The sequence below is a fragment of the Camarhynchus parvulus genome, chromosome 20 (assembly GCF_901933205.1).
Source record: "Camarhynchus parvulus chromosome 20, STF_HiC, whole genome shotgun sequence".
Lineage (NCBI taxonomy): Eukaryota > Metazoa > Chordata > Aves > Passeriformes > Thraupidae > Camarhynchus > Camarhynchus parvulus.
The window spans coordinates 8873689-8888995 of NC_044590.1; the positions used below are offsets into that span (position 1 = coordinate 8873689).

The 15307-nt window shown below is 55.3% G+C and overlaps 1 protein-coding gene across 1 annotated transcript; it reads right to left on the bottom strand.

Moving 5' to 3' along the window:
• Window positions 1–3620: 3620 nt before the first annotated feature.
• On the bottom strand, window positions 3621–9615 carry KCNS1 (potassium voltage-gated channel modifier subfamily S member 1). Its single transcript, XM_030963356.1, has 2 exons — window positions 8650–9615; window positions 3621–4072 (listed from the first exon to the last, which is right to left on the bottom strand). The coding sequence occupies exons 1-2, from the start codon at window positions 9613–9615 to the stop codon at window positions 3635–3637; spliced, it is 1404 nt and encodes a 467-aa protein (XP_030819216.1). The 3' UTR covers window positions 3621–3634.
• Window positions 9616–15307: the final 5692 nt, after the last annotated feature.

Sequence of the window (15307 nt, forward strand, 5' to 3'; positions counted from 1 at the left end):
CTGCTCATTTGGCTCTCTCATATGGTTAGAATAGAAGTCTTGATTTTGTGTTTTTCCTACAACTAAGTTAGCAGCTTGGGTTCAGGTAAAGGCTAAAGTGAACCCATAAATATATGCAGACCTTGGGGCTGTCTCACTACAAGGCAAAAGTGGTTTAATATTATTTTGTAAAAAAAAATGGAATTACTGTACTGTTTGTTTTTACTGGTCTCCTTCCATAGTTCAGCAAATAGAAGTAACACTGATTCAACGTGTCAAGCAGTGTGCTCAAGCAGGGAGAACTGATTCTTGCTGAGGTCAGCAGGGTTGTAAGAATCTGTGAGCAGAAGAGATCCCAGAAACACTACCAGTGAGGAGTCTTTCCTTCCTACAGATGAAGCCCTTTAAAATCTCCTGGTTTTCTAATTACCAGCCAAGTGCACAGACCATGCTCAGGGTAGTCATGGATCTGAAAGTTGGCAAAGGAAAAGAAGTTTTAAACAAAGGTAATGAAGTTTACTTTGTCTCTTTGAGCAGAGTTGTCTAATTCTCAGCTGCATTAAACAGCTTAATAAGGTCACTCCTTAATCACCATTCCCTGGAGGCAAGAGAGTCATGCTTTAGTCAATCATTTGGTGAATGTGGAAAGCAGCTTTGTAGGAATAACCTGATAAAGTGTGTAATTGATTTACCCACTGTATCAAATGAAAATGCAGCCACTCAGGAAAACTGATTAGGGATTAGCAAAAGAACAAGAGTTTCCTACTTGCCTTAGCACTAGTAAGAGAGGCTGTCCTTGCAGCCCAGTGCTGCACAGCCTGGCTGGGAGCGTGGGCTGTGCTCACCCACTCTGCTGCTGGGCACCTTCCTGCTCTGCACAGCTCCAGCTCTGCCAGATCTGCCTGCACAGCAGTGGGAGGATTTTCCTGGTGCACTTACTCAGAGCCATACAAATCCTAATGTCTTCACAGGGAGCAGGAGGCTAAAAAAAGAAAACATCTTGTGTGGCTTTCCCAAACCCGAGCTCGGGGCTCTCGTGCCCCAGCCCCCTCTGATGTGCCCCCTCTGATGTGGGGCAGAGGGGCTCACAGATCCTGCCTTGCTTGTAGCCCCCCAGGTAGGGCAGCTTTTGCCTTGGAATGATTGGCAGAATGTGGATTTTTCATTTTTTTAATGGGAAAGCTCTCAAAGGAATAGATAGTGTTTTTACCCCATCGTGCCCAGCAGACAGGGAGAGCAGTGGTGCCCTCCCCAGCCAGCCCCTGCAGAGCAACAGCCTAGAGACCTCCCTTCATTTCAGAGCATCAGAGAGCCACAGACAGCACCAGGATGTCCTCCCTCCCCGCTGTGATGCCTGTGAGGGGCTTTTCCCAGAGCCCACCAGCTCCAGCACATCTCCTCACACCCCAGGAATGCCTGGGGTCTCAGGAAGGTGGGTTACTCCAGCTGCTCCTGCAAGATCACAGCAGTGCTCCAGGCATGAGGACAGCTGTCAGCCAGAGAGCATCCAGCATCCCACAGCATCTCACAGCATCCCACAGCATCCCACAGCGTCCCACAGCATCCTACAGCATCCCACAGTGTCCCACAGCATCCCACAGCATCCCACGGCGTCCCACAGCATCCCACCATCCAGAGCAGGGCTCAGGTGGGAGCTCTGCTGGGCTCCAGGGTGGGGCTGGGGCTGGCTGACAGGGACCTGCAGCACTGGCTGCTCCTGCTCACCCTGCCCCAGCCCTGGCTCAGCCCATGGGCTGCATGAGCACATCCAGCTGCCACAAAACAGAAACCATCCACAGCAGGTCATTGAGGTCTTTAATAAAATATACAGTATGCATCCCATGCATAGATAGAAAATTAATTTACATGCTCCTAATTAATTGCATAATGCTTTTTCATTAATAGATATAATTTACTCTTCACATTTGAATACATTTTGCTACTGGAATATTTATGTTGAGAAGGGGAAACTCCTTCCTGTATTCAAGTAACAGTGCAGCAGGAGCTGGTTGGAGCAGGGGGTGCTGCTCTCCAGTCCCAGCTCCCAGCAGGAATAAGCACAGAGAGGACCATGGAGTTGGTACTGGAAGACTTGATGATGCCAGAAGCGTGAGCACCCTCCCATCCCACACTACCATTCCTTGGGGACCCTCCCTGAGTCCCACTGGGCTTGGAAAGGCTGGACCTGCACCAGTGTTGGCTTTCCTTGCCTGTCACCAGCAGATGGCTACAGGCAGAGCCAGCACCAGCAAATATAGCCGGGCTGAAACCCAGCCAGGAAAGCAGCAGCAAAGCCATGATCCTGGGGTCATCCTGCAGCCTTTAAAGTGTGTTTGAGGTGGTTTGGGATTGTGGGATGCACATTTCTCCTGTTGAAACAGGCATTGCTGGGTGCATTCCTGTGTGTGCAACAGAGATGCACAATTCCAGAGAACAGGGGTGGGAGGGAGAGGAAAAGCTCTGTAGGGAATTAATGCTGTGCCCTGAAAGTGCTCAGGTGGGCTGGGGTCCAGGCAGGAAGGGGTTTGTGTTCCAGGCTGACCTCCCTGCCTGGCTGTGAGGGGCTCAGAGGCCGTGGTGACAAAAGCAGAGCAAGGTCCCCTCTGCCCCAGCTCTCTCCCTGCAGGGGGAAGGTGAGTGCAGAGGCACTCGGGGGGCTCAGCTCCCTGTGAGGACACCTGGGGCAGTGTGACCCCCTCCTTACAGCCCTCCTGGCCCTGAGACAGGGAGGGAAGAGGCAGGACAAAGCCAGGCTAGGGGCTGTGTGAGGGAGACCAGGGTTTGGGGGACAGCCCCACTGGGATTGGCTCCTCAGCTCCCCCAGCTTGACCCCTTTGACTGCACTGCCTCAGAGTTCGGTGTTCCTTCTGCCATCCTGGCCATGCCCAGGTGTGTGGGCAGTGTCCATCCCCACGTATGGGCAGTGCTCCTCCCAGCTGTGCCACGCTCCCAGCACAGCCCCTGATCCCTGCAGGTCCCAGCAGTGGCAGTGCAGGAGAGCAGATAAATCCCAGCAATGGAAAGAAGGTGGGGTTCAGTCAATCCCATCCCATGGGGCTCACCCTGAGCTGAGCACCACCTCTCCTCCCATACAGGCTCATTCCCAGCCCCTTGCCTTTATGGCTGGAGGGACAGATGAGCCTTTTGAGCCTGTTTCCTGCTGGAAAGGACAAGGCAGGGGCTGGAGCTGTCAACACAGCACAGATCTGTAAGGGCTGCCAGCCTATTGAGGGCTGCCTCATCCTTGAGCTATTTAACCTCACCCTGGACAACACAAAACGCTAGGGCAGAGGAAAATCCCTCTCCATACACCTGGGGCAGTGCCTGATCAGGGGTCACTTGCATTTCTTATTTTCTGCCTCCCTTTCTGGCAGGGGTATATCCAGTACCACAACCTCCCTTTGCAGCCACGGGTGAGCAAGGTGAAGGCTGAGACACAGCCAGGCAGGCACAGGGTCTGGAAGCAGCCAGCATCCCCTGGGCATCTCCTCCAACCCCTCCTGTCCTTCACAGGCTGATGCTGGCCATGGCTTCTCCACCGTGGTGTGCTCACCGTGAGCAGGTCCCACAGGCCCCAGGTAGGCCCCAGCAGGTCCCACAGGCCCCAGGTAGGCCCCAGCAGGTCCCATGGGCCCCAGGGCTGCAGAGCAAGGGCTCAGGGGCTGGGGTGGGCCCCGGGGGTCAGGCCACGGCGGTCGGGGCTGGCCCTGTCCAGGGAGGTCTCGCTCAGGGCCTCGGAGTCGCTGCCGCCCTCCTCGGGCTCCTTCTTGCCGCTGTTCCTCACGGCCGCCTCCAGCGCCTTCTGCTTGCGGTAGAAGTGGGAGAACTTGTTGAAGATGATGGTGATGGGCAGTGCCACGACCAGGATGCCCCCCAGGATGCAGCCCGAGGCCGCCAGCTTGCCCGCCACAGTGACGGGCACCACGTCCCCGTAGCCCACGGTAGTCATGCTGACCGTGCCCCACCACCAGCACGCCGGGATGGTGTCGAAGCCGACGTCCTCCTCCTTCTCAGCAGTGTAGGCCACACCAGAGAAGACAGAGACCCCCACAGCCAGGTAGAGCAGCAGGATCCCCACCTCCCTGTAGCTGTGCTGGAAGGCAAAACAGAGCCTTGGTCAGTGAGGGACACAGAGACCCCACAGTGATCAGGACACAGAGATCCCACAGTGCAAACACAGCCCTGCACAGACTCCCTGCACTCCTCCACAGGGATCCCAGTGCCTCCATCCACCTCTGCTGTGGGATGTCCTGCTCCAGGGGTGGGCTGGGATGGGGCAGGAGTGACTCTCATCTGGAGCAAGTGGTGCAGCCGGGAATCGTTCCTGGCACCCACAGCTGCCTCTGTGCACTCCACCAGGCTGTGAGTGCTGGGAGGGAAGGCAGATCTGGGCTCCCCAGCCAGGGATCCCCAGCAGAGGCTGATCCCCTGCCTCCAGCACTCACTCTGGCCTGATCTCAGCTAACAATATTTAGCACATTTTCCTTTTATCTTGGCAGGTCCCCAGAAACCACCTAATAGCAGCCACTAAAAGAAGCAATTTGTACCTTCCTGAGTCGCTGGCACTGCTTGCAGGGAGGACGTGGTCTCTGGTGCAGCTCAGCTCAGCTCTTACCCAGGTCTCAGCCCAGGCTCCCTGGGGACTCCTGAGCCCCAGGGTCCCTCCTGTACCCCAACACCACTGAGCCTCAGCATTTGTGAAACCCATTGTTACACACTTGTAGAAACATCACATCAGAGCTGACATGAAACCAAACATCCCCAGTCATCAGGGCAGACCAGGGACCCATCCAGTGTCAGCATGGGCTGGTCTTAGTAGCCATCCTACAGGGTGCTGCAAGCCCCAGCTTGATGAGATACAGCCCAAGGGGTCTGGGAGCCTTGGTGGCAATAGAGCCATGGGACACCCAGCTCTGATGGCAGTGGTATGCAACGCTCCTTGAAGAAGACATAATTTCTCTGGTTTCAACCTAAAACCTTCATGCTGTGATCTTTCTTTTTATATTCCTAATACTTGAACAAAGTATAAACCTGTGCCAGAAGCCCAGGGGGAAAAGGCAATGGGCAGCTGGAGGACCAGGCAGCAAGTCATGCCAGGAAGGGACTGCCAAGGGACAGACTGCCACCACCATCCTCCCAGCATGGCTTTGTCCAATTACTTCTTGACTGCCATAAGTGATTTTTTTGGATGTTTCTGCCCACTGACCTGCCAGCTTGCTCTTCATCTTTTGGGAAAAAGGAAGCAGAGCTCTGATTGTGGGGATTTTTTCCCAGTCTCCTAACAAGCAGAGAATGCTTTATTGGAGACCACATAACAGCTAAAGGAAACAACATTTGAGCAAAGCAAACAGCAGCAAATGTGGGAAAAGGCTTCTGTGTCAGGATGAGACTTAAAAGGAGGTGGATTCATGGCAGGGAATGAGGAGACTTTGCTTAGACAGCTGGCAAAAACTCCTCAGATAATGCCAGTAATACCAAATAACCTCCTCTTCCTCCCCTTCCTCCTCCTTCTCCTCCCTTTCTCCTCCCTCACCTATAGCAGTGCCAGGGGAGCTCCTCGAGGAGGACAAGCAGCTCAGAGCCAAGGGTGTATTACTTGGCCAAGAATGACCTGCTCCTGGCTGGAAGTTAACAGCAGGTCTGTACATCCCAGCTGGGGATCAGCAGCACCAAATAACCTCATGCATTTTTAAAGAGTATCAGTTCTGGCCCTGGGATGTGTTGGAGAGGGAAGGCAAAGGGGAAGTCAGGCAGCTCCATAGCTCCTGCTGCTTCAATTTACAAACAGGGTCAGGGTTTGCAGCACAGGGAAGGCTCCAGAAACCTCCCAGCTGATCCTCAGGCACTGGCTGCCATCTATTTGCAGCCTTTTATCTGCAAAACTTCTGGTTTGCTCATTGATTGAGGGGGAAGGCAGCTGCAGCTGGGGTTTGGCTGGGATGCAGTTTTAGCCATGGTTTGAGTGGGATGCAGGCTTAGCCAGGGTTCAGATGGAATGCAGGTTTAGCCAAGGGTCGGGTGGGATGCAGGCTTGGATACGGTTTGGGTGGGATGCAGTTTTAACCAGGGTTTGGGTGGGTTGCAGGCTTAGCAAGCAGCCAGCCTTGGGGGAGGCAATGCTAGGTAATAAAAGACTCCAGCAAAAAGCCCTCCAAGCAGCTTCCTGCCAAATTCACATCTTTCCTCCAGCACAGCAGAAGAATTGGAATGGAAAAGCCCACTTTGAGTCTTCCCAGAAATAGCAGTGTGGGGACCAAGCAAAGATGGCCCATGGTAGTGACAGCAGGGTGACAGGGGATGAGCAGAGTTCCAACCTCTTTATGTATTTAAGCCCCTGAGGGGACAGACAGCAACTCCTGAAGATCCCTGTATGGGCTGTAATTACCCAGGGACCAACATCTATCACCAGCCAGTGGGAGACGGGATCCAAACCCACACCACAGAGCTGCAGTAGCATTAAAGGATGTCGGGCATGGTGGGGAGGAAGAGCAGAGACGTGTGGGAAGCCTCTCCTCAAATTAAACACGCTGTGGATCAGGCCCCAAGCAGTCTGAGGACTGTTCAGGGTTTACAATGCACAAATGGCAGAATTCCCTCTGCTAGCACTCTGGTGGCAGGGGAACAATCACTCAGCTTGCCAGAGCCATCGCTCCCCTTCCTGGCTGTTAACAGCCTCCACTGCTCTGCTCCTGCTCTCTGCTCTCGCAATAGCAAGTAAATTATGATTAACAAGACGTTGTGATTTATGTGCCCACTAAATCACAATGCCAAGCTGCTGCATCAGATTTGTGTCTTTGCTCATCCCCGTTTAGAGCGGAGTCCCCAGGAAGGGGCACTTTCCAGCACGTCACTGAGTGAATCAGCCGCTCGTCAGAAGCCGGAGCCGCGATGCTGCTGGCTCCTCAGACCTCCTTTACTGCTTAGTAATGTGCACATGAGTCCATCAGTGCCTGCTCTGCTGAAAGGCGGTGTTCATGCTTGGATGGAGCACCAGCAGGACTTAGGGAGCCCTTTCCACCTGTGCAAGTTTACTTAAATTGCACCAGCAGTCTTACCTGGGTCTGTCACTTGTCAGTACCCTTTCAAGGTGAGTGTTCAGAAGCAAGTATGAAGCAGGTAGGACTTCAGGCATCTTCATTTCAAGCAACCCACCCTGGACTCTGTTCTCAGCAGGTTTTGAGCATGCCAGGAATATTTTGATGCTCTGTGGGCTCTGCAAGATTAGTTCTGGGCAGGGCTGATCCTGCGTCAGAGCAGAAGCTGGCAGAAGACCTTTCCTGCTGCCCATCCTCACCCCCATTCACACTCAATGGTTGCTTTCCTCCGTGACTCAGCCATGGGAACGGGTCCAACCCCAGCAGCCAAGGCCAGTACACCCCATGCCAGCCCTGTCACTGCTGCAGCAGCAAAAACAGGGTGTCCCCAGCTACTCATCTCTGACACGGCCCTTCACAGGGAGCAGCACCAGGAGCTGCAGCTCCCTCCCATGGCAGACACTGAGTGGGAGGAGAGCAGCCCTTTGGTTGAATTTCAGGCTCTGTTACAAAGATTGCTTCCTTGGCTGTTCATGTGGTACACCAGCTGTTTGAAGGGAGTAAAGCACAGGGATATTTGTGCAATTGGCCTGAGAAGAGGCAACATTTGCCCTGGTGATCATCCCCCCATGCCCAGCACCAGGTCCATGTGTGGTGGGGCATTGGGAGCATGTGTCACTCTGAGCAGACTTAAGGACCAGGATTCCTGTTGATGCAATCACCAAGAACCAGGGACTATTAAAGGCTGAGTTTAATTGGCCTCTGCACCAGGCTGGATTTTCTGTGTAAGCACAGGAGGTGAGTTTCCTTCTCCCCAGATTCAGGAACATGGCCCTCAGCAGAAGGGGGATGGAGAGGAGAGATGGTGGGGTGCAGAACTACACTGGGTGGGGAAGCTGGTCCTGCCTCACCACTGAGCTGCAGTGATGGAGGTCTGGCTGCAGCACAAGGATAGTGAGGATTGCAGGACAGATTTCGAGTTGCCCAAGTTGGTCTGTCTGAAGAGGCCAGGGGTTCTGTGGGTGGGGGTCTGGAGAAACACAGTCTTGGGACATGTTATGGGGGATGTGGTCCCTGTCACCAGACCAGCAGGGATGCTACTTGTAGGTATACCTGAATCCTGGTCCTCCACTTGCTCAGCATTTCCTCCAGACCTTCCTCCTGAGGACTGCATGGTCCTGGGACCAGCTTCTCCCAGCCCTACATGCCAAGTTTTCCATCAAACTGAGGGGCAGCTGCTGGAAATCCAGGCTCTGTGGAGGACACAGACCCTGCCTGGGGCTGGTTGTCCCAAACCATGAGACTCACCTGTTGCTTTTCTATTGCTGCTTTGTGCCAGTCCCAACCTCACTGTATCCTGAAACATTCAAGTATCAACTCAGCTGGACCAGGATTTCTGTTTCCCTAAATGAGCAGACACCAGTGGTTGGACACTGGCCTCTGGTCAGCTGGCAGCATGCCCTTAGGAGGGTTCCCCTTTTCCCAGAATGGGGACAGGAGCAGCCCTGAGCCATACACACTGGTGCTGGCAGACTCAGCAACTGCTGGCTGGCCTGCTACCTTCTCAGCAGGTCACTCCCAGCCCTACTAGGCACTAGTCTAAAGGAGTAGGCAAGGAGATAGAGAGCCAGTTTACCTTCAAGGTGGCCCCCAGTGACCTGAGTCCAGTGGAGTGCCGAGCCAGCTTCAGCACCCGGAATATCCTCATGAGCCGAAACACCTGCACCACCTTGCCCAGGTTGCCCAGCTCCGAGTCACTGCCCATGGTCACGTCCACCAGGAGGGTGAAGTAGAAGGGCAACACTGACACAATGTCAATCAGGTTCAGTGGGTGCTTGAAGAACTTCCTGGGGTTGGGTGAGAGCAGGAGGCGGGAGGACACTTCAAAGGTGAACCAGGAGATGCAGAAATACTCCAGCTTGTGCAGGATGGGTTCATCGAGCACGTTGCCATTCTCATCCACCTCCTGGTACTCTGGCATGCTGTGGATGCACATGGTGGCTATGGACACCAGCACCACGCTGATGGACACGAAGCTGAAGAGCTTGCTGGGGATGGAGTAGCCAGGGTTCTCCATGGTGAGCCAGAGGCGCTTGCGCAGGTTGCCGCAGCGCAGGGTGCTGTAGCGCAGCAGGTCGTGGTTGATGTCAGAGATTTCATCAGGGGACGTGTCCACGCTGCTCACCTCGCTCTCCTCATCCCAGTTGTGGTGCCGGCTCTCCAGCTTGCGCTCATGGTAGCGGTAGCTGCAGCAGGAGTCCAGGAAGAACTCATTGATGCCCCAGTACTCGATCTCCTGGCAGAAGGAGAAGACGCACAGCTCCTCCATGACGTGCAGCTTGCCCGTCTGGTAGAAGTGGAGGACGTAGAGGAAGAAGCCGGGGTTTCTGTCGAAGTAGAACTCCCTGGCGCTCACATCGTAGTCATCGCAGAGCTGCAGGATGGACTCCTCCGAGTCGCAGGAGAGCAGCCGGCCCAGGCGCGTGTCGGGGAACTTGGAGAGCGCGCTGGAGCTGAGCCGCCGCCTCAGGCCGCCCACGTTGATGTTGATAACGTCCTCCTCAAAACTGGGACCCCAGTAGTTTAAGGTCTTGTTGACCATGATCAGCAGAGCAGGAGCGGGTTCCACCTGTGGATGAGACAGCGGGGCTGGAGGGGTGCTCCTGGATGTGGGGGGGCAGAAGCACCCTGGGGAGTGAGGAGGGATGTTTGCATTTTGAGAAGTGAGGACCAAGGAGAGACAAGGGGAGAAAAACAGCTTTAGACTGTTGTTCTCCTGTGGTATGGAAAGTAAAAAAAAAGAAAAGCCAATGATTTTTCCATGTGAAACTTTCCTTGTTTTTTTACCTGCTAAAGTTTCTCCCTTTGCAGGTTGTTAATGGCCTAAGGAAGGCAGTTTAATTCACCTCCAGCACCTCACCCATGGGGCTCTCCTTCTTCAAACAGGTAATTAGTCACTGAAGAGAAGATTTATTCCCCAAAGAGTCTCCCAGAGGAAAAATTAGATCTTGTCAAATCACCACTGCTGTGATTCTGCCAAACTGCTTTGTAGCCCCAGTACCCACGCTACTAATTAGACCTGGTCAAAAAGTCCTTAGATGGTGCAATCCTTCCAGCAGCACAGGCAGTTTTGCCAAAATCAAAGTATTCTCACAGAAGGTGTCAATTTTAAGGAGAATTTGAGAGGAAGAAGTGTCAAAACAATTCATCTGCCTGTTTTGTTTCCTCTTGTGTGTTCTGCCATGTAAAATATTAAGATTATTTTGATTATGTTGAAACATAACAAAAACATGATTCAGAATCATTGATGACTGAATAAAATCTGTATGTCGATGGAGAAATAAAAACCCAGAGTTTTGATTTCTATTGCATTTTAGGGATTTATATGTTTCAGGGAGCTGGGCTTTTTTGTGCAGCAGAAATTCTATTTTCTAATGAGAAACAGTTAAAGCATCAAAGAAAGAGAAGCATTCCCAGATGCAGATGCATTTACCTGTCTTGACCAGAAATTTAGAGCAAAAAGGCAAATAAAAAGTGCTGTGATCTTTATGCACCACCTTGAAATCAGATTTTTCCACCCACCTTACTCATCAAAACAACCAGGGGAAACATGGAGCAGCCCTGTACTCACAGGATCTCCCTGCTCCTGGCACAGAGTGGTGGGGTTTGAGGGATACTGCTTTGCTCTCTTGGTGGAGGAATTACATTTTTCCTGTCTTATGTCACCCACAGAATTTTCCAAGCTTTTAGGGGCCGCAGGGACAGAGGGCACAAACAGGCAGCAGGAGCTGAGGGGAAAAAGGCTGCAGCCCCTGCAGTGGTGCTGAGGTGCCAGCAGACCCCACAGAGAACAGCCTGGTCCCACACTGAGGGCCAAGGCCAGGTCAGGGACACGAGGTGGGTCACAACACGCAGGGGAGTCCTGTGAGTTCTTCCTCATCAGCCATCTCACAGGATTTATGGGGCAAACACCAGGGCTCTGCCTGCTTTCCAGTCTGAGAACCTCGGCGTAAAAGGTCTGTCAGACTGGGAGGCACCTGGGGGACACGGTCACCTGTAAATCTGTAGGGCAGAACAGAGCTGCAGAGGAACAGGTAATGGAGCCACGGTTAAGCCCCAGAGGGTTTTTTTAAGCTGAGCATGGCTGTGGGTGCAGGAAATGCCAGATCTGTGTGAAACAGCCTGGCAAAGGCATCTGTGAACTCCACTGCATCTCCCAGCCCGGGGCTCCTTAAAGACACAGCTTTGCACCACAACCAGCGCTTCCATCACACCACGTCTGGAGGAGGCAACCAGCTGGTGATAAACCTCAGAGCTTAATGGAATCCATGTCTTGCCTTTCTAACAGGAAGGAAGAAGGAGAAGGATCCATTTTTAATGCTTAAGCCAAAAGCAAGGGAGAAGAAGGGGTGTAAACCCTTCTTTGAGGGATAAATTGGAATTTCAGTGTCAGATTAGCTTTTCCAGAGAAGACATCACACAGCCCATCTGTGGGGTAGGGATGACTAATCCAGGTTCCTTCCAGAAGGATGCTCATGCATTCAGGCTGTAAGCACACACACACAGATGGGGGGCCCTGGAGGTGCATCTGTGGGATCCAGCTGATCCCAAAACCAGCCCCAGACTCTCTCTGCACCCTCCCTATAGGGCAGCCTCTCTGAAAGGTCAGGCCACCAAAATCAAAGGCAAGGTGGCTTGGGGGCTGGGCTGGGGCACAGGACAGCCCAGGATGGCAGGACAAGCCTGAAGCATTGCTCCAGCTCAGCAGGACCATCCCCAGAGCACAGCTGTGGTTCTGGGTGAGACGTGCCAAGCCCTGACAGCCAGAAGGGGATCGCTCCTACCTCTCTCCCAGCTCAAAATTAAAAGGTGGGTGTCAGGACCCTGCAAGCTTTGTACCCCAGGGAAATCCCTCCATCCCTCCTGCACTGGAAGCAGACTGAGGAGAAGGGTCACGAACTGCCAGGGATGTTCCTTTATGATGTTCGCTTATGAATAGACCAAATTATTTCTGCCCACATACAGCTTTCATCTAGGAATCTAAAGCAGCAATTAATAGTTTTATAACTCTCTTGCCTATTTGTTTCACAAGCAGCTAAGCTCAGCTTTGGAACAGAACTGGACTTTGAACTGGGATCCAGTGTGATCTCCCCTGTTGGACCATCAAAGCATGCACCCCATTCACATTTGCAATCAGCTGGGAAACAGAAGCTCACATTGGAAGCTTGGGTGATTTTTATTTAAAAGCACGATGGACAGAGAATACAAATGTGTCTGTCTGGGAGAAAGTGAATTTGCAAAATTTTCCTTTAGTTGACCCAAAATTTCCATGAATAATTGGGAAAAGGGAACAGATCAAGCCAGTCTCTTTCTGATAGATGTTGAAATATATTGTAAGCTATTTTGAGACAACCGTCAGAATTACACAAGCCCAGTGTGAGCTGGGTGTTGGGCGTTCAAATTAATATCTATCTTGTGGAGAAAAAAATCCCTGGTATGTGCATTTATGACAGTAAAAATAAAATATAAAACACATCAAGCATGTCTATAAGAAATGCTAGAAGAGTTTCCCTTGACAACAAATTTTTTGTCTCAAAGGCTTTCAAATGGAAGTTATGTATATTTATTCTACCTGGCAGGGGGAACTCAGGGGAGTGGGAAGGAAGGTGCTAATAGACATTCAAGTGAGGATGCAGCAAGTGCAGGGAGCATTGCACACAGGGTCTTTTCCAACCAGGTACAATGGATTTAGATTAACAGTCCAAATAAAAAACCCTGTACTTACAGCTCAGCGAGGCTTCCCAGCAGGGAGTCGTGTGGCTTGTCTCAAAGGAGCCATTAGAAATGCGTAGAGGAGGAGGAACCTCTTTTCATTTGCCCGTAGCCTACCCTAAATGCCCTGTCACCCAGGGCTTGTGACCGTGCATGTCCCAGGTGTGCAGGGGTGGTGGCTGCAGACCACTGAGGAGATCCTGCGCAAGATATCCATGAGACTGGGGTAGGACTGGGAGTCCCCTGCTGAGTACCTGAGGGGGCCCGTGGGGCTGGGTGGTGTCCCAGCTCCTGCAGGGTGGTGTCCCCATGTTCTGGGACAGGACTGGGGAGACATCTGCTTTCTGGTCATCCAAAATTGCCCCTGCAGAGCCCCATCCCCATTGCTGAGCGTCTTTGCGCTCATCGGCTTGAAGATGCTCAGGTCCAAGCCCTGCCTTGGGCGGTGCGGGGGTTTGCCAGGCAGGCAGAGGGGAGAATGGAATGGAAGGGGGATTCCCACTGCTGGCTGCTCCCTGCAGGCAGAGCACAAGCGGCTGCTCTATGCTGAGAGGCCACCAAGATGCTCAGGGCTGGAGATGGAGATGACGGGGGACTCCCTGCTCGCCTCGGGTGCAGGAGAGGGTGATTACCAACAGCCCAGCGCTGTGCCAGCCTCCACTCCCGAGTCTCACGCTGAGCGTGCACAGCTCTCCAGAGGGACCTCCGTGCTCCGTTCCCCGGGGAGGGGGAATGCAGCCCCCGGGAAAGGCAGGCTCCGGGGCCAGGGACTCCCCTACACCCGCCCGCAGAGGCACGGGGAGGAGTGTCCCTGCGCCCTGGCACCCAGCAGCATCCCGGGGCGTGGATGCTGGCACGGCGGCTCCCCGCTTACCCCGGGATGTCGGTGCCTCGCTTCCCCGCTCATCCCTGCATGCCGCTGCTCCGGTTGCCCTCTCACCCCGGGCTGCCGATGCCCCGAGTCCCCCACGCACCCCAGGCTGCTGACCCCTGCAACGCCCGGGGCTTCTGGTACCCCGGGTACCCGGGTTGCCGGTGCCCCGGTCCCTGTTACCGATCTTAAGGTCCTCGCCGCGCCCCGGGATGCCAGCGCCGCGGGTCCCCGGGATGTCGGTGCCTGCCGCTCCCCGGGATGCCGATGCCGCGGGTCCCCACCCCGCCCCGGGATGCCGCTGCCCTCGTCCCCGCCCGCCCCGGGTGCCGGTGCCGCGGTCCCCGCGCTGGCGGAGCCCGCAGCATTCCGCTGGCGAGCCCGGCCCCGCGCCGCCGCTCACCTGCCTCGGCGCCGCCCCCGCCGCAGCGAGCGCGCCCGGCGCGGAGCCCGAGCCCTGCGGGGCCGGCAGCGGCGGGAGCTCCGCGGGGCCGGGGGTCCCCCCCGCCACCCTTCCCGGTGCCGCCCTCCGCCCGCCCGCCGGCGCCGCGGCGCGGGAGCAGGCGGGGAGAGCGCGGTTCCCGATTCCCCGTTCCCAGTCCCCGGTTCCAGACCGCCGGTGCCCGGTCCGTGGCTGCCTCTGCCTCCCGCCAGCCCCTGCCGAGCTCTGTATAGGGAACAGGGCTGAGGATGCCAGGGAGAAGCCACCGGACAAGACCGGCGAGCTGAATTTGGCGAAACCGGCTGGCAGGTCGGCACAGCTCCGTGCGAGCCTGGCGGTGTCCCCTGCCAAGGCACCAGCACAGCTGTCACACGGAACCGAGCCGGGAATCTGGAGCAGGCGAGGGTACCCCTGGCATTCCTGAAGTCTTACCTGCTGGAAGTGCCTTGGAAGGCGGGAGAGCTCACAGGATGGCGGTGCCAGCCGCGCTGGGGGTGCCCGTCTCACCCGGCCCTGAGCTACCCCAGGTCTTTGCGAAGCTGCCCCGGGTGGGGAGCGCTGCCCTTGGGGCTGAGCCCGCGGACCCGGCGGGGCCGGGCGGTGCCGTGCCGTGCCCGTTCAGGCCGAGCAGGGCCCGGGCAGCGCTGCCGCCCCGCGCCGGGCACAGGATGTCCCCCTGCCCTCGCAGTCGCCCTCCATGCGATCCATCTCCATCTTGCTCCTTGGAGCTGGGAGTGTGCGGGGCACCGGGGCAGCCCCGCGGGGAAGCGCTGCCCTGGCTTGCCGAGCTCCTCGGTGTCTCTTTAAAGGCTCACTGGGCGAAGGCAGCGGGCCCCGGGCATGGCACACGCTGGTTTCAGGTCAGCGAGCTGTCGCCGCCGCCCGGGGCCATCTCCACACAGCCTGGGGAGCACTGCAAGCGCGCCAAGCGCCCCCGAAATCAGCCACTGGAGCGGAGGAATGGGAAGGGCAGGATGGGAAAGGGACCTTCCGAGGGTGACGGCCGGGGCTGCATGTCCCCGCAGCGATGGCTCATTGCTCCGGCAGCCAGCACAGAGCAGCTGTGTCACACGGGCGGCTCGCACGGGGCGAGCACCCTCTGCATCCCTTCCATCGGCTTGCTGATTATAGTCCGAGGGGCTGGAGCCTGAGGGCTCTCAGCCTTCTCCAGGCTTGCACGAGGCGGACTGAGAGCTCTATTTGGTGGCG

What these genes read in the sequence shown, in the direction of transcription:
- KCNS1 (XM_030963356.1), bottom strand. Translation starts at nt 9,615, where the DNA reads ATGGTCAACAAGACCTTAAACTACTGGGGTCCCAGTTTTGAGGAGGAC. An exon ending in CACTGGGGGCCACCTTGAAG is followed by an intron (nt 4,073 to 8,649) that starts GTAAACTGGCTC and finishes TTTGCCTTCCAG; the next exon opens with CACAGCTACAGGGAGGTGGG.